General features: G+C 37.7%; 1 protein-coding gene and 1 long non-coding RNA gene across 2 annotated transcripts in view; one reads left to right on the top strand and one right to left on the bottom strand.

The window, feature by feature from the left end:
• The window catches only part of FAM241A (family with sequence similarity 241 member A), a 43,272-nt gene extending 18,878 nt beyond the window's left edge, over positions 1 to 24,394 (bottom strand). Inside the window, exon 1 of the mRNA XM_026499192.4 lies at positions 24,028 to 24,394. Within this exon, the coding sequence (XP_026354977.1) occupies positions 24,028 to 24,195 (168 nt within the window). The 5' untranslated portion in view covers positions 24,196 to 24,394. The remainder of the gene's footprint in view (positions 1 to 24,027) is intronic.
• A 14-nt stretch (positions 24,395 to 24,408) lies between these two features.
• LOC130543329 (uncharacterized) overlaps positions 24,409 to 26,673 on the top strand; it is a 576,439-nt gene continuing 574,174 nt past the window's right edge. Inside the window, exon 1 of the long non-coding RNA XR_008958599.1 lies at positions 24,409 to 24,890. This is a non-coding gene — a long non-coding RNA (uncharacterized LOC130543329). The remainder of the gene's footprint in view (positions 24,891 to 26,673) is intronic.

Here is a 26,673-nt window from a genome sequence, read left to right as displayed (position 1 = left end):
AGCATTTATATATTTTTAAATATCTTTTGTTCTTTGGCTGGCATGAAATCTGTCTTCTCAACATTTCTCCCTTTCTGGTTCTTTCCATTTCTTCCTGTGGATCTGAGTTACTATTTGGTGTCATTGCCTCACTCCAATACAAGCTCTCACAACAATACCACTACGTTTCTTGTGCTGATGTTATCAAGTGTACTACATTTCAGTATGTTTTACACTCAACAATACAATTATATATATTGTTTTATGCAATTGCTTTTTAAATCAGTTGAGAAGATATATGTAATTATACTCTTTAGGAATTATCTATATATATAATTACCTTTACAAGTGCTCTTTGTTTTTGTGTGTGTGGATTCCAAGTACTCTCTGGTGTTACATGCTTTCATTCTCCTAACTTTCTTTGATAGTTCTTGTAGGACAGATCTGCTGCAAAAAATTCTTTGCTTTTGTTTATCTGGGAATGGGTTTCACCTTCATTTATGAAACATAATTTTGCTGGATATAAGATTGTTCATTGATAGGCTTTTACTTTCAGCATTTTGAATGTGTTGCCCTATTGCCTTCTGTTCTCCAATATTTCTGATAGAAGTCAACTATTAATCTTACTGGGGTTCCCTTGTATGTGATGAATTGTTTTCCTGTATTGCTTTCAAGATTTTCTTTTTTTTCTCTTTCAACATTTTGACTATGATGAGTCTGGAAGAGGACTGCTTTGTGTTTATTCTATTTGGACTTCATTGAATTTCTTGGATGCGTAACTTAATGCTTTTCATTAAATTTGAAAAAAAATTCAGCCATTAGATCTTAGAATACTTTTTCTCTCTCCTTTTCTCTCCTCTCTTTGTTATTCCCATTATTTGTACATTGGTGTGCTTAATCATGTCCCACAGTTCTCTGAAGCTTTACTCATTTTTTTCCATTGTTTTTCTCTCTGTTCTTCAGATTGTATAATCTCCATCAATCTATCTTCAAATGCACTGATTTTTATCTTTTGCCAGCTCAAATAATTACTTGGTTTATTATATTTTTCAATTCCACAATTTCCATTTAATTAAAAAAATTTCTCTTAATATTCTTTATTTGATGAGACACTGTCATTATACTTTCATTCTTTAAGCTTGGTTTCCTTTAAGTTCTTTGAATGTATTGCTATTACTGTTTCAAAATCTTTGCTCAGTACATCATCTGGGACCCATCAAAGGAATTTTCTATTTCCTTTCTCCCCTGTTTATGGGTCAGGTCATACTTCCCTATTTCTTTCCATGTGTCATAATTCTGTGTTGATAATTGGGCACTGTAGATAATACATTTTAGCCACATTAGATATCCAACCCCTACCCCACCCTGGAGGTGGTTGCTGTTGTTTGCTTGATTATTTGCTTAGTGACTTCCCTGAAACAATTCTGTAAACTCTTTGTTTCCCTGCAGTGTACAGCCTCTGATGTTCCTACTCATTTTTCCCCACTATTTTTATCTTTTAGGCTCATTATTTAGGGGTTGCTCCTGAGTTAGGACAAGCCATTGGTTAAAGGTTGTGCTTAAGCCTCCTTTGCCAGGCAATTTTTCTCTCTACTACTGGCTGTATCTGTAGGTTAGATATTGCTATTCTAGTTCAGGGATTTTACTTGTTTGCCCCACATTCAGCATGGGACTAGTAGCTTGGAGGTTCCTGCTCTGATTGCTCCTGAGAGGGCACAGCCTTGGGCATGTGCACAGTTTTTCAGACTGCCAGGAGTGATCGTGATATTATTTGTGGGCCTTGCTTCCTAGGAGTTACCCCTGGGTCAGAGTAACTTACTATTGCTCAGTAAGTGTTTGATTACAGGTTGTGTTGAAGCCCCTTGTTCCTGTGAGCCTTCTACCCTGTGTTGATGGGTCTGTGTGCAGCTTGGGGAATGCTTTCAAGTCTGCCCCACATCCTGCTCTGATTGCTCCTGAGTGGGTGCAGCCCTGCACATGCATATTACCTTCCTGATCATCACAGCTGATTATGATGCCAGGAGGGCTATTCTGGGCTGACTCTTTCTCTGGTTCTTTCTTTAAAACTTCTGGCTGCTCTGCTGGTTTGATGCATTATGGAGCTACCAGCCTGCTCTCAATGGCTCTTCATCAAGATCTGTTTTGTACATCCTTAGGCATGGAATTCTACACTCCTTATTACAAATAAAGTCAGTCCTCTCAGTCAGATCTGTAGAGCTCTTTACCTGTATGATCTGCCTTTACCCCTGGGCAGAACATCTGCACCAGTGCACTGAAGCTGGTGACAGAGACCCTCTTTTTCCAATGACAACTCTGCTCTATAAGTATACACTGAAAGTGGGGAAACAGCTCTGGTCTTGGCTTGCCTCACTTCATGTGGAACCTCTACCCTGTGGTGAGTTAGGGCAGGGTAATTGGGCCGCAGTGTTCTCAGCTTGCTCTTCTGAGAGTAGGGGCTACTTGAAGAGAGAGTTGGTCCTCTCAGTCATGACTATGTGGAATAGAATTCCTGTAACTTGGAGGTTGCAGGGGGTTGGGGAGGTGGGTGAGAAACACCAGAAGCCTACTCCTCTATGGTCAAACTGTAGCTCTAGAGGGCTGGGGTTAAGGAGAGAGGAAACCCCATCTTCTTGGCTTCTTGGCTAATATGCTGGGGTTGAAGCACTGTGAGGGGGACATGATGAGGGAGAAGTAATGGGTTGTGGCTCAAATGGCATAAAAACTCACTGTTCTGATATATAGTAGTTTTTCTTTAATGAATGTTTCTTGATTTTCTGTATGCCCTTAGAATAATTCCCAAAGACTGAATAATTGTTGTTTTTAAATAATTTTCACCTGTTAAATGGATGAATTGAGGTACAATTTCTGTAAGAGTGAATTGGATGATCCTGGAGAGTGGATGGCTAGTTGTTCTTTTCTTTGTTTGTTTTATTTTGTTTAAAGAGAGATCGAGAGAGCTGTGGGGGAGGTGAAGGAGGGGGGGAGAGAGAGAATCATAAGCAGGCTCCACGCCCAACATAAAGCCTGATGCAGGGCTTGATCTCATAACCCTGAAATCAGGACCTGATGGCTAGTTTTTTGGATTCAGTCCTGGGTCTTAAGCCTTTGAACAGTGTTTATTATTTTTCATATGTCCTGTAATGGTCAAATTCTGAGTATAAAAGCTCAACTTTTGAGGATCCATTTAATCAAATGGTTCTTCTACTAACACTTAAAACAAGTCTTTATTTACTTATATTTAAAGTTTAAACAAAGAAAAATCAATGGGTTTCTTTTCTTCCTTTCTCAGCTCCTCTCACACCCAACATTAAAGAGGCAATTTTGCTTCTTTGGTCAGCAGAGTCTAGCAGGTACTTTAGCTGATTTAACTCATTTTTAAAGTAAGCCTAAGGTAAATTAACTAGAAATTAAAATCTCAGAATAGTCTTGTTTTTCCCTTATTTGCTACCAATACATTAAATGTCACACCCAAATCTGTTTTTTAAAATAATTTTTAGCAAAATTAAAATACTTTTTTATTAGTATTTATAACACCCCGGAAAAGTTTTAATTTAAAAGATGCAGAAATGTCAGGAGTAAATCAAGAATTCTCTGAGCACTGGGGTGCCTGGGTGGCTCAGTCAGTTAAGTGTCTGACCTAATTTTGTCTAAGGTTATGATCTCAGCGTTGTGAGATCAGGCCCATGTCCTCCCGTCAGGCTCCCTGCTGAGCATGGAGCCTCCTTAAGATTCTCTCCTTCTGCCTCTCTCACCCCCTCTCCCCCTAAGGAAAAAAAAAATGCTCTGAGCATTAAAATCACCACCTTCTTCCTACTCCCCACATTATATTCCTGGCAGCCCAGAAAGAAAATAATAAGCAAAGAAGGAAATATCCCCAATACATATAAGAATAAAACTACCTTATCATGCATTTCAATATAACATTTATAATTATTTTGCTGTAAACACACTTTTATTTATAGAAACAATTCAATTCAACAAACATTTTTCTGGGGGCGCCTGGGTAGCTCAGTTGGTTGAGCATCTGACTCAGTTTGGGCTCAAGGTCATGGGATGGAGTTCTGAATCGGATTCTGCACTCAGCATGGAGTCTGCTTGAGATTCTCTCCCTCCCTCCCTTCCACTTGCATGCACATGCTCTCTCTTTCAAATAAATAAATAAATAAATAAATAAATAAATAAATAAATAAATCTTTTTTAAAAAGCCCAAAAAACAAACAAACAAAAAAAAACAAACACTTTTCTGGTACCTGTAATATGTGAGATAAATAAGACTATATCCTTAACTTTAAGAAGCTAAAAAATTTAGTAAGGAGGTTAACATTTATGTAAAAATAAGAATATTTTAAGGCTAAATATGTATTTAGGAGTTGCAAAGTGCTTGGCCTTTAGTTCAAAAATGGTCAATTTGGTCAAAAAATTAAATCAGGAGAGTTGGCAAAAAACCACCACCACCACGACCACCAAAAACAATCATTAACATAATGCTTTCAAATATTTAATTAAATGATGTTTTTTAAAAAAGTGATATGGTGTGCTTAACTGCTTTTGTCTTGTTATGTAACAGAACAGTTGTTATAGCTGATGTACTATAAACTGATTCTGTGGTTATCAAAAATATCTTTACTTCAGCATTTAATCACCTGCAAAGACTCATTTTTGCTTTTTATTCCTCTTTTTCTTTTTTTAAAGATTTTTTTTTTATTTATTGGGGGGGGGGGTGGCAGAGGGAGAAGCAGGCTCCCTGATGAGTAGGGAGTCCAACATGGGGCTCGATTCCAGGACCCCGAGATCATGACCTGAGCCGAAGTCAAACACTTAACCGATTTGAGCCACCCAGGTGCCCCTATTCCTCTTCATCTTAAAGGCTAACCCTAAATAGAGATGCCTTATATAGAGATAGATAAGCCTTATAAACAACAACTAAATAATGTTTAAGTGATGTTTTTAATGAATTTCCCAACATATTTATTAATTTAAAAAATCTTAACATTTACTGAATATTATGTGCTAGGCAGTGTTTTAAGTACTTTGATCTTCAAAACATAAAGGAAAATGAGGAAGAGAAATGCTGTAATTTTGTCAAGATCTCCTAGTAACTGGTGGAGTGAAGACATACATTCAGGCATTCTGCTCTAAAGTCCATGTTCTAAAGCCCTACACTATATGCTTTCTTATAAATAAAAAATCAATCTTGTAATTATTCACCTTCTATTTATTTTAATATATCAGTTTTTAACAGCAGTTCAAACAGTTACACTTGTCTGGATTCATTTATATTAAAAAAATGTTAAATATTTAAAAATGGTTTTGTGGTGTTTACCTTTGGTTCACTCTACAGTATAACTTCTGGTCTCAAGTGTGATACTTACTATTCGACCAGGATTTAAAATTTGTCTTTTTTAAAAAAATAAATGCCAAACTAAGCTCTAATTCTTAATCCCACCCCTGCCCCCTCCCCCCCCAAAAAGAAAAGCAGCATAAATTGGCATAAAGACTAAGCACATAGCATACTTCAGAGGCAGATGTTTTGGGTTTCATTTTTCTAACTATATTCAGTTAAAAAAGAAAAATTTATCTTATTTGGACAGAAAATAACCACCTTTTATTCTCCCTTGCAATTATTCTCCCTTGCCTTAGTAGTATGAACAATAGTACTAACATAGGAGAATGTGCTCCAATTATCATAGGAAGGCTGCCTTTATAAATAACATAATTTTTGAACGAATATAATTACGGAGAGACAAAAATGAAGGAAGAACAACGAGAGAAAAAAGTTGGGAGTCAGTTTCAGAGGCATTTTGGACTGAAAAGTCTCCCCTTACTTCCAAACACTGGAATTCTTTTTCACTCAATCCACTCCACTGACCCACTCAGCCTCTCAAAAGAAAGACTTTTTTTTGAAAAAGATCTTGTTACTTTCTTTCAAAAGGGCAGGAGTGTCACATTCCTAAAACACCAACAAGACACAGTATCGTATGGTGATAAACAAATACATGAAAACAGATATTAAGAAAGTAGTAATTATAAATAGTAAAAAAACAAACTTCTGGGTTAGTTACAGATTTAGCCCATTTGGCTTTTATTTTCTCCTTGCAGTTTAGAACCCACTGCCTACCATTTCAACTATGAATTCATAGTCCCATGTTCTCTCCCACTCCCTGACTTTCAGTAGCCTCCAATTTCCTTGCTCCTTTTTCTAGGCTGCTAAGCGTTAAAGTAAAAATTGTGCTCAGATGCCTCGTTATAAAACCATGTTGGTTCAGTGCTCCTGGTACTCCTTCTATACTCTCAAGTCCTTTCAGCTACTTCTTGTTTACTGTTAATCCAATTCTTCATATTTATTATTCCAAATCTTTCCCACTCTTCTATCTTTTCCTTCCACAGAGGTATTGCTATTTCTTTTTAAGGTTAACCTATATTCATAATTCCAAATGCTCTCATCCATACATCTAAGTACAAAAATGGATTTTATACTGTAACACATATTTTTACTCCTAAAACAAAAGAGACAAAATAGAGATCCTGATTGAAATTGTAACACTTATGTATTAGGCAAGTCACACTTCCTTTAAAAACAAAACCAAGAAAGGCAGAGATATTCCAAAATTAGAGGCACTGGTCAGAATATACAGCACCAACGAGATGAAGATGGAGTCTTAAAGTACCAGGTCTATCACTGAAGGCCACTGTTCTGCGTGTTTGATTCTATTGAAAGAATCATCAACATTTATGACTTCGTGAATACCTCTTTTAAATTAGATTTTAAAAGACTGAAATCTTGCCATTTGCAACAATGTGGATGGAGCTAGAGGGTATTATGCTAAACGAAATAAATCAGTCAAGGAAGGACAAATACCATATGATTTCACTCATATGTGGAATTTATGGAAGAAAATAGATGAACACAGAGGAAAGAAAAAAAAGGGAGAGGGAGGTAAACCATAAGAGATTTTTTTTTTTAAAGATTTACTTATTTGAGAGAGAGAGAGAGCGAGCACGCATGCATGGGGTGGGGAGGGGCACAGGGAGAGAGAAAACCTCAAGCCAACTCTGTGCTGAGTGCTGAGCACGGAGCCCGACAATGGGCAATCCCAAAACCTTGAGATCATGACCGAGCCGACATCAATTATGGAGGGTACTTGTGATGAGCACTAGGTGTTACATGTAACTGATGAATCACTAGTACTATTCCTGAAAGTAATATTACCCTATATTTAACTAACTAGAATTTAAATAACTTGAAACATTAAGAAAAAAAATCAGATTTTAGACAGGAGTTTAAAGTTTGTATCTAGGCTACAAACATATAGCTTTATGAAAATCTGAAATTCTACTTGCTTATGCTATTATATATTTTCTCCGTATTATATTTGAAGAGTTAAAGGCAAGCATGACTGTTATGTCTAACAGAACTATGCAAATATATGAACCATCCTTGTTGGAATTAAGGTGCCTTTAAAGTTAACTCTTTGTCATTAATTTCTTACTAAGGTCTATAATGAGATTTTGTCTCATAGCAAAGTTATCAGTACTTACAAATATGACAATTTTCCAAAAGCTATGAAAATGCCACTCATATAACAATGCTTGGGAGTTGTTCATTGTGTTTTGAACAATAACAGCTTCTTGTTTTATACACTGCACTTTTTGTCAAATCCAGTGACTTGGATGATATTTTTCTTTGCAGTTCTGATTTAACCATCATGGTGGAATTCTTTTGAAATGAAATGCCTGCTAAATTATTAATCAATTATTTAGATGAAGTGGGGGAAAAGTTTGCTCTTTATTATTTATGGCACTAAAGAATGTAGGAAACTGGTGTTATAAATAAGGAAAAGTATATGGGCTTATTACATTTCTTCTGGAAGAAATACTTTGAAAACAATATATCTACATAAAGCCATCTTATTTTATTTTATAGTTTTTTAATGTTAGGTAAATGGTGATAGAGTGAAAATGACTACAAGTTTTCTGCCCACTGTAATAAAGTCTGTAGTTACATTCTAAAGTTATGATCCTCTCCTCTCAGCATGTTTTGCACCTGCATTTTATGCAAGATGTGTTGTGCCCTACTTGTGGCAAATCTGCACAGACCTGACTGATTTGCCAGACCGACAGCTGCTTACTTTCAGGAAACCACACTCTGGTTCTTGGTGTGTGTCACGTCCTCCCTGAGTACCACTAAACTTTGATTACCTAACTCCAACTCCAATAATTCACAATCCTTGACTCACAGAACAGCCTGGCTTGCAAAATAATCCCGTTAGTCAATTCAGTTCAATTCAGTAAATAATCATTGAATGCCTACCATGAGCAAGGTAAGTGCTATGGGGTACACAAAAGAAATTATCCGTATTCTGTCCCATTAAGCTGTTCAATATACAAGGAAGGATGCATACTCAAATCACCATATTAAAAACACTGCTGCACTCTCCCTCACTAGTTAAAATGACCTGCACTTTTATAATAGGCTCATAGTTTCTTTTTATTTTTTGAGCATTACTTCTCAGCTCAGGCAACTCTTCAGATTTCTAGGCTTGTATGCTCAACTCCATATTCAACATTTCCATGTAGATGTCTTATAGGAACCTCAAACTCAACGTGCTCTGTACCAAATTCATAATCATCTGCCCTAAAATTGGTCTTCCTCCAGGGTCTCCTACCTCAGAGAATGGCATAACCCAGAGTGCAAGCAGGACCTGTTAGTCATTCTAGATGTCTTCACCTCCTTTGTCCTTTTTGGTCTACTTTTGCTGGCTCATTTCCCTCTGAATTTATGTTAGAACTCCTCAGGGACTTATCTGTAGGCCATCTTCTCTTCTTACTCTATAGTCTTTCCTGTTGAAGATTTCATGTACGCTAATGATTTTATTACTACTTCTATGGCTTGTATGCTAAAGACTTTCACTTTTTAAAATCACATCCTGGCCAAGAGAAAACTATTAGCAAAATATTTTTAATTTTTTCAGGAAAAAAAATACCTGTAGTTTTAATTTTATTTTCCCCCCAATTTTATTTTTTTATTTTTATTTTTTTTTTTAAAGATTTTATTTATTTATTCGACAGAGAGAGAGACACAGCCAGCGAGAGAGGGAACACAAGCAGGGGGAGTGGGAGAGGAAGAAGCAGGCTCATAGCGGAGGAGCCTGATGTGGGGCTCGATCCCATAAGGCCGGGATCACGCCCTGAGCCGAAGGCAGACGCCCAACCACTGTGCCACCCAGGCGCCCCTTCCCCCCAATTTTAAATGGAATCCCCTCCATTTTTATTTGCTTATTAGCCATTTGTTCAAAAAAACTTATTAAACACACACATTACAAGCCGTTGGTCCTCCAAAAACGTCATTAGGTGGGTGTTGTTAGACTTTGGGGTTAAGTGACATCCTCAGATCAAACCACCAGCCAGGATTTGGAGGCAGGAGACTTCTGCCTATAACTCTGAGCTCTTTCTAATAAACTATGATGTAAACCTTTGTGCAAAAGAACTGAACTAGGCATTAAAAAGAAAGCAAATATTTAAACAAATTCATTATAAGGTGTGATTATATGATACTCCTTCAGAAATGTATTTTTTAAGAAAGGATTTGAATTTACTTATAGTAGGAACAAATGAAATAGTAATAAAAAAACAGAGAACTGGAAGGTGGGATGGGTGGGAAAGAATTGAGAATTTAGATTGAGGATAGATAAGTTACTACAATCACCAAAACCAAACCTCAAATTTGGTTCTACCCTCCTAGGAAGTCAAAGCAAAAGAAGGGGCACAGCCAAGTAATTCTCACTTCCTTTAGTTCTCTGCTCAAATATCACCTCAGTGAGGCCTTCCATGATCACCTTATTTAAAACAGCAACCCCACCCCATGCCCACACTCCCTACCACCTTCTCTCCTTTTATTTTTTTCCATAGCACTTTTAACCCAGTTACTTGTTCATTTATTCATTGTCTCTCCCCCTACTACAATGGAAGTTTAATTAGGAAAGCAGTTTGGGCCTGTTTCTGTTTGTTTCTTTGTATCCTGGGTACCTAGAATAGTGCCTGGAAAATAGGAGGAGCTCAATAAATTTTTTGAATGAATGAATGAATAAAAAGCTATCGAGAAAGTATATGCTAAACAGAAAAATAACGAACAAATAATATAGAAAACTGTTTATAAAACAGTAACTATAATCAGTTGTTAAAGCAATTGATGTTTAGTAGGAAACAAATGGAAAAAGAAAATATCTTCAGTATATGGCCAGATTGTTAAAGCAACTGAAATCTTTTTTTTAAAGATTTTATTTATTTATTTGACACACAGAGACAGCCAGAGAGAGAGAGGGAACACAAGCCTGGGGAGTGGGAGAGAAAGAAGCAGGCTCCCAGCGGAGGAGCCTGGTGTGGGGCTCAGTCCCAGGACTCTGGGATCATGCCCTGAGCCGAAGGCAGACGCTTAACAACTGAGCCACCCAGGCGCCCCAAAGCAACTGAAATCTTAAAACAGTAGCTAAGTATAAAGTGTCCAAAGACAGATTTCCAAATAGTTAATCATTTAAACTCCAAAGGGAAAATACTATTATCCAGAAATGGCAGAATCATTATATCCTTTAGTTATATTACTGTTAAATAGACTATGCATACATATTGAATAATGAAGAAGTTTGGTATTTAATTTTTTCTTCATATATTTATTCTTCAGTGTTTTACACTGGGTAATTTTATTGATACCATGGATAGTCACAATAAGTGGTTAACTCTCTATGAAGAAATCACTTTGTTCTTACCCTTCTTTAAATTTAAAAACTTAAACCAACATACTATTATACTCCTGTGAAACTCTTGAGTTGACAAAATTGTCTTTGAAACCAATAACCATTCAATACATGCTAGGATGATATGAACACACAGTTGGACTTTGTGTGCTAAATAAAAACAACATAGATATGAAAGCAGCAATCTTGTTCTCATCAAAAATTTTCAGTAGTTATCTTAGTATCAGGTGAAGTCTAGCTATATAACTCAACAGAAAGAACTTCAAATATAAATCAATCCTTGCTTTCCACATACATATAAATCGTGTATTTTCATATGCACATTGAATGTATGTATATACATATATATGTATATACATACATATATAATATTGCCATGGGAAAAGATTAGAATAGAATTAATATTTCCTAGCAGCATGAGACATTGTAAGAGGAGAGATCAAGTACCCTCACTATCCAAAAATTAATCTATCCATGGAGCAAATTTTAGAAATTACTTTGTTTCTTTATTACTATAAGGAAATTAAGTAAAAAAATTATGGACACTGCATTGTTTAGAATATTGGTTAGCCTTCATAGCTTTTGAGGTATTTTACATCTCTCATTACAGATAACCAACAGCAATGAAAAATAATTCTTATCTATAGACACACAAATAAATTCTGTTCCAGCGGAGTTCAATTGTCTTCCTTCCCCTGCCTATGGGAAAAAAACCAGTTTCGAGTCCATTTGTAAGTCTTTCTTTCTTTCTTTCTTTCTTTCTTTCTTTTTTTCTTTCTTTCTTTTTCTTTCTTTCTTTCTTTCTTTCTTTCTTTCTTTCTTTCTTTCTTTCTTTCTTTCTTTCTTTTAAAGATTTATTTATTTATTTGACAGAGAGAGAGACACAGCAAGAGAGGGAACACAAGCAGGGGGAGTGGGAGAGGGAGAAGCAAGCTTCCTGCTGAGCAGGGAGCCCCATGTGGGGCTCAATCCCAGGACCCTGGGATCATGACCTGAGCAGAAAGGCAGATGCCTAAAGACTGAGCCACCCAGGTACCCCTGTAAGTTTATTTCAACATATCTTTTCCCCATATATATTTTTGATTTTTTGATTTCACCTGTGAATCAGTTGTAACATTTGCTTGGTTCCCTCATTAATGATGAGTTAAGTAAAATGCTTAACATGTGATCAGTTTATATTTTCTCCTTGAAAATTATCCTTTTATTAAATTGACTGATCTGAATTTTAATTTATGTTAGCTCTGGGTTTTATCTACTATCTTTTCTATGTCGAGCTCAAGAAAAAGTAAAATAAATTTGCAAATTTAGACCAATTACGTAAGTTAATACCGGTTAGTAATTCAAAATCCTATGTTCATTAGCCTTTCACCCTCTCGATAATGTGGTGGTTTTAAAATACAGCATATCAAGGAACACAATCCTTGGCTAATTCTCACAAGTATCTTACCAGGATCCTTAGCTCAATTCACAACTAATGCTACTAGTTTCTTTTCTGTTGATTCTGACAATAGAAAATGTTCCTGTTATATACAAAGTCCTCTCTCTTTCAAAACTAATTTTTGTCATAATTACCCCTGGGAAGCCACTTCAGCCAAAAAACCAACTGAGTTTTTACCAGCAATGTTGTTTTGGATAGGCGTTTTTACAGACTCTACACTTCACCTCAGAGATATCAAAATAATTGAAGCATTTGCCACAAAATGTGATCTGCTCTCATATTTTTCTGTGAGCCTGTGAGGAGGGAGTGGAGAGTGGCAGAGAAAAAAATACTTTAACAAACAAATTATTAAGATAATTTCAAATAGTGAGAAGAGCTATGAGGAAAATAGTGGAAAAGAAATTGGGGTGGGTTGGAGGTTCTTTCTACGGGGTAAGCAGAGCTGTGATCTCAGAGAGGTAACAATAGGTTGATGATATAAGATCTGTCAAGGGCATATCTGGAGAAAAGAGTCCAGGCAAAAACCCTGAGACAGAATGGAGCTGGCAATGATCTTGATCTTGACTTGGGATCTTGACTATGATCTGTATTAGAAATATATTTTATACCTTGACCCAGTACATATAAACTAAAGTTCTACAAAATGACACTCATAGCATGTGTGATAGATTCTAACACTTTTTATCTATCCTATCCTGTTCACAATCCACTAAATTGGTTTCAGGGCCCAACACCAGCTTGGTGGTTAAAAACTTTAAGCATGGGTTTGAATCTCAACGCCACAACTTACTAGCTATGATACTTTCAATAAATTACTTAACTTTCTCCCTGTGCTACATTTTTTACATCTTTAAAGTGGGGGCAATAATAGTATGTACTCATGAGGTCTGATACCAGATTTCCCTCCAGAAACACTGAACCAGTTTATACTTTTAACTGTAGTGTATTCTTACGTCATATATTTTCTCTAAACCCACACCACTTATCTTTTTAATCTTTAACAACTGGATGGGTAAAAAATAATTCCGAATACTATTAATTTGCATTTCTTTTATTTCTAGTGAGGCTGGACATTTTTCCTGCTTATTGGATATTAAATATAATTGCAATTTTCATTTCCTACAAAATGTACAAAAATAATATATTAAACATAAAAATTAACTAACCATATAAATCTTTACCTAACTGCAGCATTATATATTATAATTTATAACATGTTTATTATTAGATTTATACTTGTTTGCCATTTCTTTTGAAAAAGATTTATTTATTTTAGAGGCAAAGGAGTGGCAGAGGAAGAGGGAGAGAGAGACAGGTAGAGAAGCAGACTCTCCACTGACTGCGGATCCCAATGTGGGGCTCAATCTCATGACCCTGAGATTGTGACCTTAGCTGAAATCAATAGTAGAAATTAAGAGCCACTCAGGTGCTCCTTGTTTGCCATTTCTAACTAAATGCAAAGTTATAGCATTTATTATTTATTTACACTTATCTCCTAAAATAACACAGAACCAGTAAAGGAAAAAAAAACTTTTTGAGGAGAATATCAATGAGAATATCAGCTAGTTCTTTTTTGTTTGTTTTATTTTAAGTTGGTTTGGTTTATTAAGGTATAATTTAAATACAGTTCAAGTAACCCTTTTTAATATACAGTACTGTAAGTTGTTTTAAAAAAATATTGAACTATAATTGACACACACATTAGTTTCAGGTGTACTACTGGCTAGTTCTTGAATTGGTCTGTCAAATTATTATAAACTGAAAAATACTAAAATTTGTATTCATTTCCATTTCAACCAAGAGGAGCCAATATTTTATTTTATTTATTTAATTAAATTTTAAAACTTTAATTCCAGTATAGTTAACATACAGTGTTATATTAGTTGTAGGTGTACAATATAGTGATCTAACATTTCTATACATTACTCACTGCTCATCATGATAAGTGTACTCTTTAATCCCCATCACCTATCTAACCCACCTCCCCTCTGGTAACCATCAGTTTTTTCTCTATAGCTAGAGTTAGGATCCAATGTGTTAAATCACATTTGCAAACATACATAAATGAAATCATCAAGTATTCAAAAAGATAACACACAAATTCAGACAAAGCTATTAAACATATTTTAAAAAAATTGTCTATGGGATGCCTGGCTGGCTCAGTCAGTAGAGCATGCGATTCTTGATCTCAGGATCATGAGTTAAAGCCCCTTCTTGAGGGTAGAGATTACTTTAAAAAGTTGCCTATTGTAGAGGAAGAGAATTGTTACATAATGAAAAAATAGTTAAATAAGGGAAAAAAGGGGTATGCATGAAATAATGAGAGATACTATTAGGCTATGAAGTGAAGAATATGATTAATTCAAGCTGTAGGTTAAAAATTTCTACATTTTGTACTTTTCCTAGAATCTACATATTTTTTAAGACATGAAGTATCTGGTGACATTGAATATCTTATATGCGCAGGGTGGTACACTAGATGTTACCACAAGATGGAATAGCTTGTCTATTGAACGTAGTCAAAATCAAATATGTTTCCTTAAAAATGACTTTCCTTTTTTTTTTTTTTAAAGATTTATTTATTTATTTGAGAGAGAGAGCATGCACACATGAGCCATGGGGTGGGGCAGAGGGAGAGAATCCCAAAGCAGACTCCCTGCTGAGCACTGAGCCTGATGAGGGGCTTGATGCCACAACCCATGAGATCATGACCTGAACCAAAACCAAGAGTTGGATGCTTAATGGACTGAGCCACCCAGGCACCCTGATTTTCCTTTTTAACTCTCAACTTGAGGAAGTGACAATAGCTACCGTTATATGTTATTACTTCTGAGCACCATAAATAAGGAATTCTGAATTCAATCAGACTGACGAAATTTGCCAGTCATGGGAAATCAAATGTAAGTTCTCTGCCTCTGTAGATGGTCTGCATATGTTCAAGTAAAATGCTGATCAGGAAGATAAAAAAATCAATTTTTTCAGATTAATTGAAAAAGAATTAAGAAAGCTCAGAAATGTTAGAAAATATATCAAAGAGAATACAGTAAAACCCATAAATAGAAATTTAATTTTCTTAACACTGTGTTTAGATACTGTTATTAATAATTTTATCCTATATTTTCCATAAAGTTCAAAACATTTGCACTCTGCTTTCTCTTTGATCAGAACACCGATAAGCTACAGTTGATGCTGTAAGAAAACAGCAACAAATAAAGCCAATCATTTCCTCTTTCTTTGCCAAGATAAGGTGTAGCTGCCAATGAGGTTAAATGGAAAAAAAAAAAAAACCCAAAAACAACACCCACTGGATATGGGGGAAAAATAGATCAGAAGACAGAAAGTATCTTTTGCATCAAATTAACTAGAAATTTAGTTTCTCTGCCGAAATGAAACTACTCTTTGCTTGTCTTATCATTTCCCTTAAATATACACACACAGACACACCTCACACAAACACACAACACACTGAATGAACCAAAACATGACTAGTAGGGACTTCTAATGTTTTTGAAGGCTGCTACAACAAGATAAAATTGCAACTCCAGAGAAGAAGGCAGAAAATGAAGATAGTATCCTAAGGCTTAGGGAAGGTGGGAATAAAGATAAAGAATTTCTACTCAGGCCTCTCAGGACAAGCTAATGTCGTGGTACTTTTATTTTTTTCCCTTTAACTTTGCTTTACCACTTCGGTGGAATAGGAAATTGAGAATAACTTGTACAGAGGAAGGTGGATATTCTTTTTCCTAGGAAGGATCAGTGACTCACAAATGAAAAAAAAATCAACGGAAGATCCCCACAAAATGCAACATAATTTAGGTTGGTGAGTTAATTTTTTTAGAGAAATACTAAACAGTTAATTTTTAGATTAGTACATCTTAATACTTTATTCAATATATAAGTAATATTTATTCTATAAACCTAAATATTACAAATGCTAAAAATACAGTTTTATGAGGTGGTTAGTTGAGAGGAATAAAAATAAGGGAACCAGAGGAAAAAATGAGAGGAAAGGTGAGGATAAAATAAGAGCTAATATTCATCGAAGGTCTACCACATGCTAGGTAGTCTGTATACAAAATGTCACTGAATCCTCATACGAACATTAAGAAGTGGGTAGCAAAATACCTGTTACAATGAGGAAATTGAGTCTCTGAGGGATTAAGTGATTAGAATGACACAGCTAGTAAAATAGTAAAGCCAGAATTCAAACTTGGAACTGTTATACTCCAAAACTCTTTTCATCGTTCCATAATTCTTAGCTTCTACAGAGGAGAGGAGGTATTAGAAAGAAGATACATGGAGAAAAAGAGAAAGTAGCTGAGATGGTTACGGAAGAATAAAAGACAATGGGAGAATGAGACACTCAATAGGAAGAGAGAGGAAGGAGATGGGTAGTAGGAAAGAGAGGAGGACAAAGGATATGAGAGAGAGAGCAAAAAAGAGAAGGTTGTTTAAGAGAAGTTGTTGGAAGAAGAGATAAGAGAAATGATCAGTTGAGGGACGACCTGTTTGGCACATAGGCTTCAGAAAATAAACAATTTTTACTATCCATTTAAATATCTATTAGCAGAGTAATTATTCTTGACAACTCAAACTGCTGTAACCCTAATATTTTGAGATGGGTTTCTCAACTTTGGCACTATTGACATTTGGGCCAAATAATGCTTTGTTCTAAGGGACTGTTCTGTGCATTAGAGGATGTTTAGCAGTATCCCTGGGCTCTTTCTATTAGATTCCAGTGGTATCCCCCTAGTCTTCACAATGAAAAATGTCTCTAGACATTGCCAATGTCTCCTGTGAGCAAAACTGCCCCAGTAAAGAACAACTGATTTTGAGGTTCCACTCTGAATAATGATAAAAACAAACAAAAGATGCCTACCATATGCAAAATTATTCCGAGTTACTCTAAAGACTGGACGCCCTTGGGAACAAGATGAGGTTAAGTTTAGGACTGAATTCACTAAGCTCATAACACTTGTTACAGTTACTGCTTGAGAACTGCTTTTAAAAGTATGAAAGGGAGCAGATCTTGCTACTCAAAGTGCAGTCCCTTCACCAGTCGTGTCAGCATCATCTGCAGGCTTGTGAGGAATGAAGCACCTCAGGACTCACCCCAGATCTACTGAATCAGAACCTGCATTTTAACAAGAGGCACAGTTATGCCCTTGGCTTTTTTTTTTTTTTTTTTTTATGACTATTCCTGACTCATGGCCCTGGAAAGCTTGGGAAAACATCATCCAGTTTCTTCAATCCAGACCTTGGGGCTTCCTTTTCCCCAGCATCCCCCCACCCAGTTGACTGAACCACTTTCTAGAAAACACCATTCAGCAAGACATAGTGGTGAACCCTGGCTTTAAATCTTCATGATTGAGGGATGCTTGCACAACACAAAGTTAGATGGTCCATGGGATTCTTGGAAGATAGGAGGATGGAAAGGAAGCAGCAGGCACTCTGCAGCTCATGTGTTGTTGCTGACCTGCGGCTTCACCTGGTCAGCACAAAGCAGCATCTGGGTCTGCAATTGCTTTCCCTTTCCCTGGATCCTCCTCCAGCTCCTCCAACTCCTCATTCAGATGTATGTGTTTAGCTACTTGAGAAAAGGCCCTGGCTCCCGCAGGTCTTCCACACTAGAAAGCTGGGAAGCAGTGGAAGTCAAGGTTCCAGTTAGTTTTCTTGGAGTTTCAGCACATGCTTATGGGTTCCAGGCTGCGCCTGATTCTCCCCATTATTTATATCCATCTTTCCTTCCTAACTGCCTGCCCAGTGGACCTCAAGCTCCAGCATCAGACGTGATTCAACAGATTTACAGACTGCTTAACCAGTTCCCACAACTGCTTAAGACCGAATTCTTCTATTAAATAAATAATACACACATAAAAAAATAAAGTGTGAAAAGAAGAAGATATAAACAGATAACTAGTTTTGAGCTACACAGTCTAAGGGAGAGCAGCAGCTTTGTCAGGACTGTTCTCCGATTACGTGGGAGGCCTCTTTGCGTATATGAAAAAACATTGGCTTGAGAATTTGGAGACCTGAGTTCTGGTCTTCTCCAGAACTAGTTAGTTGTAGGACCTAGAACAAATCACTGGCTTGAGGAATGACTGTTGGCTTCTTGTACCTCACCAAGAGTTCAAATATATCCTTCTAGGGGATAGTTAAATGACTTCCTTACATATAACTAGTATGTTGAAAGGCAAATACAGTGAATACTATGGGATTGACTTGCTTATCCTATATCCTTACCACTCAAAGTGTGGTACATAGATATAGCATTGGCATCACTTAGGTGCTTATTAGAGATGCAAAGTCTGAGGCCTCACCCCGGACCAAGGATATCATAACCTGCACTTAAAGAGAGATGATTTGTATGCACGTGAAAACTGAGGAGCACCTTCCTCCTATGGCGACTTTCAAAATGCAGAGCCTAGAAAACCTGAAAACTATGGTTCTTAGATTTCTTTTCAGTGTGGGTTCTGTTTGAAAATTAGGCCCAAAAGCTAACATTTATATGATTATTATGTGCTAGGGATTGCTGTAAGCACTTCACACACATTAACTCATGTAATCCTCCAACAATCCTGTAAGGGTGATACAATTATTATTCCCTTTTTATAGATGAAGAAACTGAAGTCTGGAGAGGTTAATTAACTTGCCCAAAGTTAGAGTTAGGAAGTGACAGAGTTAGGACTCAAACCCAGGTATTCTGGATCTAGAATCTATACTGTTGATCATATTTTTAATAGATCAAAGAGGAAGCTTAAGGCTTCCTTCTGCTGCAGTTTTTTTTTTTAACAGATAATCCTATGGAACATACTTTGGCAAGTGCTTTTATTTTATTTATTTATTTTTAATTACTTTATTTTAAAGAGAGAGAGAGGGTGTATGCATACGCATGAGCAGGAGGAGCAGAGGGAGAGAAAGAAAGAATTTCTCCAGCTGACTCCCTGCTGAGTCCAGAGCCAGGGGGAATTCCATCTCAGGACCCTGAGATCAAGATCTGAGCTGAAACCAAGAGTCAGATGATCGACCAGCTGAGCCACCCAAGCACCCCTGGCACACGCTTTTATAAAGCTTTCTTCATTTATTCACCTACGTATCTATGAACCAGCATTGATCCAAAAGTTCTAGGTATCACAAAGGCAAGAAATAGAAATGAAATATTACCATTTGAAAGGAAGCAGAATCAACCTTATCTGTAGACTGGATGATTATATATCTAGAAGATGCAAAAGAATCAAGTCTAAGAGGTACTGGTATTTATTAGCATTAGAATTAATAAAAGAATTCAGAAAGGTAACTAGTTAAGAACTAAATATACAAGAGCCAGTAGCTAGAAACCAGCAGCAAAAGGATAATTTGTGGGTGAGAATATCCCTTTCACAATACCAACAAAAAATATAAAAGCTTAATATAGATTTTACTATTTATAACTACTATAAAGGATTGTAAAGCCAGGGAGAAAGTGGATTATTCAATCACTGGGGGGAATAAAACAGATTAGCTCCATACCTCACACGATACATGAAGTTATTCTAAAGAGACTAAACATACAGAATTTTAAAAATAACAATAAAACCATAAATACACATACACACAAGAAAACACTGGATATTTAACTGTAGGATTAGAAAGAATGTTCTAAACAGATATAGATATGTATATATATTATGCGTGTGTGTATGTGTGATATGTGCAAATGAAATTACCAAAATAAATTCCTTTAACTAATAAAAATTTAAAGCATTTCTAAATCAAAAACATCATTAACAAAATTATAAAGTCAGTAGCAACCAGAGAAAATATTTATAATCAATGCGAAGTAAGAGATTAACATCTGAGTGTCAAAAAGGTCAAAGAACATGATTAAAACGAAATGCAAATGCTCAATAAATACATGAAAGGGTTAGTAAACCTCTCCAGCGCTATCTTATAACATAATTTTGACCCACTGAATTGGCAGAGATTAATCTATAAATTATACCGTTTGTTACAGGCCTAGATGGTTTCCAATCAGCACTCTCACACACCAATGCTGGAAGTATACATTGGTGTGATCTTTCTTAAATGCAATCCTTTAGAATGTTCCGAGAGGCTTCAATGAGTTTGACTCATTGACCTAGTTCTTTCATTTCTAGGAATCTATTGCAAGGTAGAACTGTGAAGATTTATAAGCAAGATTTTCCTTACAGCATTATTTAAAAAGAAAGTTTGAAGCACCTTAAATGTACAGTAGTGGGAAAGGACTATTAGGTGGCCCTAAAAATAATTTTTACAAATAATTTTTCATAACATGGGAAAATGACATAACATGCTAAGTAGTTAAAACAAGAAAACAAATTTAATATTACACTAAAACATGTTAAAAATGTATGTGTGTATATATACAAGTATAGTAACATATGAGAGAGATGAATGTGGTAATACCAAATGTATGAGATATATTTTTTTAAATATTTGGTATTTTTTAACAAAATGTTACTTGAAGTGGGATTTCAAATGCTTTTGTTTTCTTCTTAGAGTTTTCTTTATTCTTACATTTTCCAAAGTACATTACTTCAATAATCATAAAGAAAAGACCTTAAGAGATAAAGATAACGATTCTAAAGTCAGTCTGAGGATAATGGGACCTATGCTCTAGGAGGTAAAGGGCCATCTTAGGTTATTCAGGTTGTGAACTGCCACATCTAAGCAGATGCTATTCACATTGTAGGTATATAATAAAAGGACTAGAGATGTTTAGCCTTTCAGTTATGCAGTAGATCAGAGACTCTTTTATATAAAGCCCCCTGACGTTCACAGTCATGAACATAATTGAATCATCTCTCATATACACAATGAACAACACACATGTGGGATAGTTATGCCCCTCTCCCTTCAATTCCTTGGGCATTTTGCTCTTTCCCTTGCTTATCTCTCTTAGATACCTGACACCTACTTCAAACTTGACACAGTTCCTTCATCTAAAGTAACTGTTTCATTCTTTCAAGTCCTCCTTTCTTAGAATACCTGATTTTAACCAGGCCTCCTTTGTCAATCATCCTACCCGGAGACACAAAGGAACCTTAGTTTTCTCTCAGATGGAGTGGCATTTAAGAACAAATAGTAAGAAAAAAAATGATGCTGACAATATTAGTTATTGAGAAATATTTCAGTATTATGTGAAATAAATGCCAAGCTATAAATACATTCTGAGCTGGTACCGTATCAATGAGCTAAAGGTAGGTTTTGTACAGTCAAGGCCGATACAAGAGACTTTCAGACTGAGGGAAGGGCATGAGCCTTTCAGATAGGAATGGAAAGAAAAATCAGTGAAGGAAAGGATGCATGTGGAGGAACCTTTAGCCTTGGGAATAGCTAACTGGAGAAACCTGCTTCATCAAATTATCAGGTAAGGGCAAAACTCAGTGAAGGAAATAGAAACAGAAAGAAATTTAATACAAAAAATTAGGGGCTGAAAAAAATCAGTGAAAGCTGGAGGAGCAAAAGTCAGGTGTCTTCTGGAGCTACTGTGTTCAACAACACCACCATAGCCTTGATCCAGATATAAAGGAGCCTCCATGGAGGCTGCTGCCGCTGCCCCCACGGATGCCGCCAGTTCTCTCTCAACATCCTTAAGGCTAAGACTGTGGAACACCAAGTGAGTATGCTAAGCAGAAAGGACACCAGGACGATGGCCTCTGCCTCATTTCCAGCTGATCAGTGTTGGTTCTGTTTCTATCATTATTTCTGTGGAAAAAATCACTTTAAATTCTAAATAAAGAGTCTGCAAACCAAGTTTTCAAAAATATTCTATTTGTAATTTGGAGTCTGTGTGCTCTTAAAATAACAAGCACATACCATCCCCTAAAGAAAAACTAAATGAAACAACTCCTTAGGTTATATTTTATAGTCACTGAATTCACTTACTTCTTCCTCAAGCATTTTTATATCTGTAGTTACCATCATTGCAAGGGAGTGCATACAAATTTTAAATTTCATTTGCAGGACTTGGAAAAAAAAGAAAACAAGTCTTAGTGATAATATTATCAATAAATGATTTATCACAAAAGCTTGCTTCTTACACCAAAGGGTTGCATTGCCTCAATTTTCTGTTCATTTATGGTTTCTTGATAAGAAGTTCTTCTTTGGTGCTGATTTGGGGTAAGTGCATATTTCAGGTGTAATTTTCAATTATTGTGTATGTAGGCTTACACTACATAAATACATCATCTGATAAAAAAAAATAACATTTTCAAACATTTCAAAGGAGTAGAAGAAAATAAATTTCCATGCCAGGCGATGAAAGACGCAGGTATGCAAAGTGATAGGATATATGTTTTCTAGGATATATGTTTCAATCTTTTTGTTTGTTTCATCCCTTTTCTTTGTACCATAAGCAATTTTGGTAAGACCAGAGATACTGATGATGTGAAATTCACAGAAGTGTAAATGAAGTAATATTTTACACTCTCCCTTACAAACATTTGAAAATTTACTTTGACAACCGCAGTTCATATGTACCCCCTTCACCACCACCGCCACCACCCAGGGAGTTCCTGTTGCTGTTTTCTTCACTTTTCCAGTTGAACAACTAAAGCAAGAGGAAACTAAGTCCTTTAGCTACTGAGTCAGGGTATAGTTGGGCGGGGGGGCACTAGGAAGGGAATCAGGAGGATCTCCTAGAGACCAATTATTTGCTTCAGTCACCATGCCGTCTTTTATATTGTCATAAGGATGAAAAACTACACTTCCACATGGTGAGCGAGCCTAATGCCAAGGGATATTTTGTGTGTGCCACACAATGGTATTTCTGTTTTCTAAATAAAATGTTGAAATACTAGAAGTTATACTTTATCTATTAATGCAGTTAGTGATGATACCGGAGTTTGTGAAATGTGACAAAAAGGACAGACAGAGAATAATGAAAGGAGACAGGTACCAATTGATTGTCCCAACAGTATAGGCTGCAGCAAAGGCAAATAAACATTTGAATTCCTGCTCCTTAATGTGATTCTGAATGTTGGCTGATGTCAGGTATTTTCGAGAGTCTAATTACTGTTTTTGGTGAAAATCCATCCTACATATAATTCAATTTCTTTTATTAAATTTCTTGCCTGATCTTGAAGACATCTGATATGTTGTAATGCCTATTATCGTACTTCATGTAGTGAGAACAAATTCAGAGTTTCAAAAATTACCCAACTTCTCCTTTCCCTTACTGCCACTGGCCTCTTCATACTTCTTTCCCTGTGGTACTAACTGAAAGCAATTTTCTTGCTTTTTCACTTTTAAAATGAAGTTTAGATCTCATTTGTGTTCATGTGAAGAACCTACTCTTGGAGAGTCCCTTTCAAGAGATCTATTGTAATAGTCGCTCCTACACATGCCTTCAGACATTGATTACATATCTAGAGAAATACACCCACACCTTTTCAGAGGCGCTAGGTGTGTGTTCAGAAATGCCAAGATGGAGGGCAGGAAGGGAGCAGCTATCCCCTAAAACACAGCACCGGGGTATGGACTTGAAGTTGAAAAAAAAGTGTTTACATGTGAGGCTTTTAGATAAGTGACCGTTATGGAGGGTACTTCCCACAGAGCCCTGGGTGCCGGCCTGAGCCTCTTCTGCCCAACAGCAGGGGAAGGGCCGTGCTGACCCCGCTAGGCACGGGATCCTGGGGCACTCGCCACCGCGCACGCACGACCCCGCAGCCCGGCCCAGCGCGCGCCGTCTAACCGCTCCTCGGGGCAGCTTCCCCGAACGCCGCAGCGACCAGCGCCCCACGCGGAGCAGAGCACAGGCGCCGCCCGCCCGCCTACTTCCCTCCGTCGCCGGGTGGGGCTCGGGAAACCGGCCGGGCCGCGCCGCCCCTCCCCGCTCACCTGCTCGCGCTCCTCCAGCGGCCGCTGCCGGCGTCGCCTCGGGCTCGCCCCGGGCTCCGGCTCTGTCCCCGCCACCGGCCGCTCCGCCAACGCGTCCCCGTCCTCGTCGCGCTCCCCGCCGCTGCTGCCGCCGCTGCTGCCGCCAAGCAGCTCCCCGGCCGAGCACATCCCGTCGCCAACTCCCGCTGCCCGGACGGTCGCCGGAGGAGGCAAGCGAGAAACGGAAGGCAGGGGCCGCCACCCGTGGGCCGCCCGGAGATCGGCCGCGCTGCCACAGACAGGAGCCTCAGGAGCTCGCCCGGCTGGCCAGGGTGCCAGAAGTACCACCCCGGCCCGGCCTCTCCTGTCACTGGCTCGCCCCGCCCCGGCACCCGGGGCGGAGCCCACCCGGGGGAGGGGCTACGGCGGGGGCGGAGCCAACGGGGGCGTGTGTGAGAGACCTAAGAGCGAATGTGTGTTCGCGCGCGTTTGTGAGACTGTGTGTGTGAGACAATGTACATGAAGAGACTGTATGTATGTGTGTATGTGTGTGAGAGAGACTGTGTGTGAAGAGTCTCTGTGTGTATGAGATTGTGTGTGAGACTGTTGGAGTGTGTGAGAGTGATTATGTACACAATACACTGAGAGGTTTTTAAGAGATTGTGTGTGAGTGTGTGTGTGAAAGTGTTAGTAAAGGAGTGTGTGAGAGAGACAGTGTGTGTAAGAGAGTGTGTTTGTGAGGGAGAGAGGAGAGCATGTGTGTTGGGGTGTGTGTGTAATACAGAGTTACACCCCAGCGGGATGCCTCCGTTCTTCCCTGGAGCGGGAGCTGTTCCTGGGTGTGCTGTGGATGCCTGTCCTGAAGAGCCGTCCATCCTTTGCAAGTAATACACCTCTCTGTTTCTTTTGTTCCTTTTGATTTCTGTCTAGTATCTCTCTGAAGGTCTGTGTCCTTGTCTCTGTTAAGTGTTTCTTCGGTGTGTGTTGTTTGTTGGAGCCTTGGGAGCATTTGGTAGTGTATCTGCCTTTGTGTATATTTCTATAAATGGGCAGACATATGTGTCTCTCAGTGGATGGTAAGGGGGATACAACTAATTCATAAATCTTTTCCTTTCTACCTACTGACATTGTGATTCATAAGAAATACACCTTTGACCCTTGAAGGATGCAGGGGTAAGGGACACCGACCTGCACAATCAAAAATCCATGTATAACTTTTGATTCCTCCAAAACTTAATTACTAATAGCCTAGTGTTGACTGGCAGCCTTACCCATAACATATGTAGTTGATTAGCATATTTGGTATGTTATACGTTTTATATACTGTATTCTCACAAAGTACACTAGAGAAAAGAATATGCTACTAAGAAAATCATAGGGAAGAGAAAATACTTAATAGTACTGTAAAAAATCCAAGTATGAGTGGACCTGCACAATTCAAACCTGTGTTGTTCAAGGGTCAACCATATATTTCGTCTTCATCCCATTCTGGGAACAGAGCTCCTAGAACCTGGGAATTTCCTGGTGGAGGAGAGCTATAAACGTCTTTTGTTATGCTAATGAGGACACTTTTGGAAAGCCCCTCCTTGACTAAGGAGGGGGGCTAGTTGCCTGGAGAATAAGCCTGGTGATTAGAGGGTTAGAACTTCTAGTCCCACCCTCTGAACTCCAGGAGGGTAGAGAGGTGTTGGAAGTTGAATCAATCAACAATGGTCAATGATTTAATCAATTACGTCTATGTAATGAAGCCCCCAAGGAAGCCCAAAAGGACAGAGGTTCCTAGAGCTTCTGGGCTAGTGAACACGTGAACAAGTAAGCAGAGTGGTTCACACAGAGAACATGGAAGCCTCTTCCAACACATCTTATCCCATGTACCTCTACATCTGGCTGTTCATCTGTATCCTTTATATTATCTTTATAATATATAAAGTAGTAAATGTTTCTCTGAGGTCTGTGAGCTATTCCAGCAAATTCACTGAACCGAGGATGGGGTCATGGAAACCTCCAATTTAGAGCCAGTTGGTCAGAAGCACAGGTGATAACCTGGACTTGGAATTGGCATCAAAAGGAGGGCAGTCTGTGGCACTGAGCTCTTAAGGTGTGAGATCTGTGATATTATCTCCAGGTAGATAGTGTCAGAACTGAGTTAACTGCTTGATGGTGTTAGAAAACACACATCAAACTACCCAGCCCATTTTGTTGAAGGGAAGTTGGAGGGTGTTTAAAAAAAAAAAACTTTTTATATCTTTTATCTGTTCTTTGAGGGAAGTTATAGACTGTTGTATAGATAAAATATCAGGCTATTTGTCAATGGAAAATTGATATGCCTATATATGAAGAAGAATGAGTTATTTGGGATCTTCTGTTAAAGTGTCTTCAGGCCCAGAGAGGGAATTAAAATAGAAACGTAAAGACTTACTTATTTATTTTCTTAGAGATTTTTATTTATTTATTTGACAGAGAAAGAGAGAGCATGCAAGCAAGGGGAACGGCAGGCAGAGGGAGAGGGAGAAGCAGGCTCCTTGCTCTGGTGAGCCAAAGGCAGATGCTTAACTGACTGAGCCACCCAGGCACCCCTTAAAGTCTTATTTTAAAGACCTATTTCCTGTTTTTGGTAATCATGACTATAGAAACTAGAAAATATGCCTTTGGATATCACAAATTAGA

Source organism: Ursus arctos, unplaced genomic scaffold (genome assembly GCF_023065955.2).
Source record: "Ursus arctos isolate Adak ecotype North America unplaced genomic scaffold, UrsArc2.0 scaffold_11, whole genome shotgun sequence".
Lineage (NCBI taxonomy): Eukaryota > Metazoa > Chordata > Mammalia > Carnivora > Ursidae > Ursus > Ursus arctos.
The sequence above is the reverse complement of the archived record's forward strand: the minus strand, read 5'-3'. Positions and strand labels throughout refer to the sequence as shown.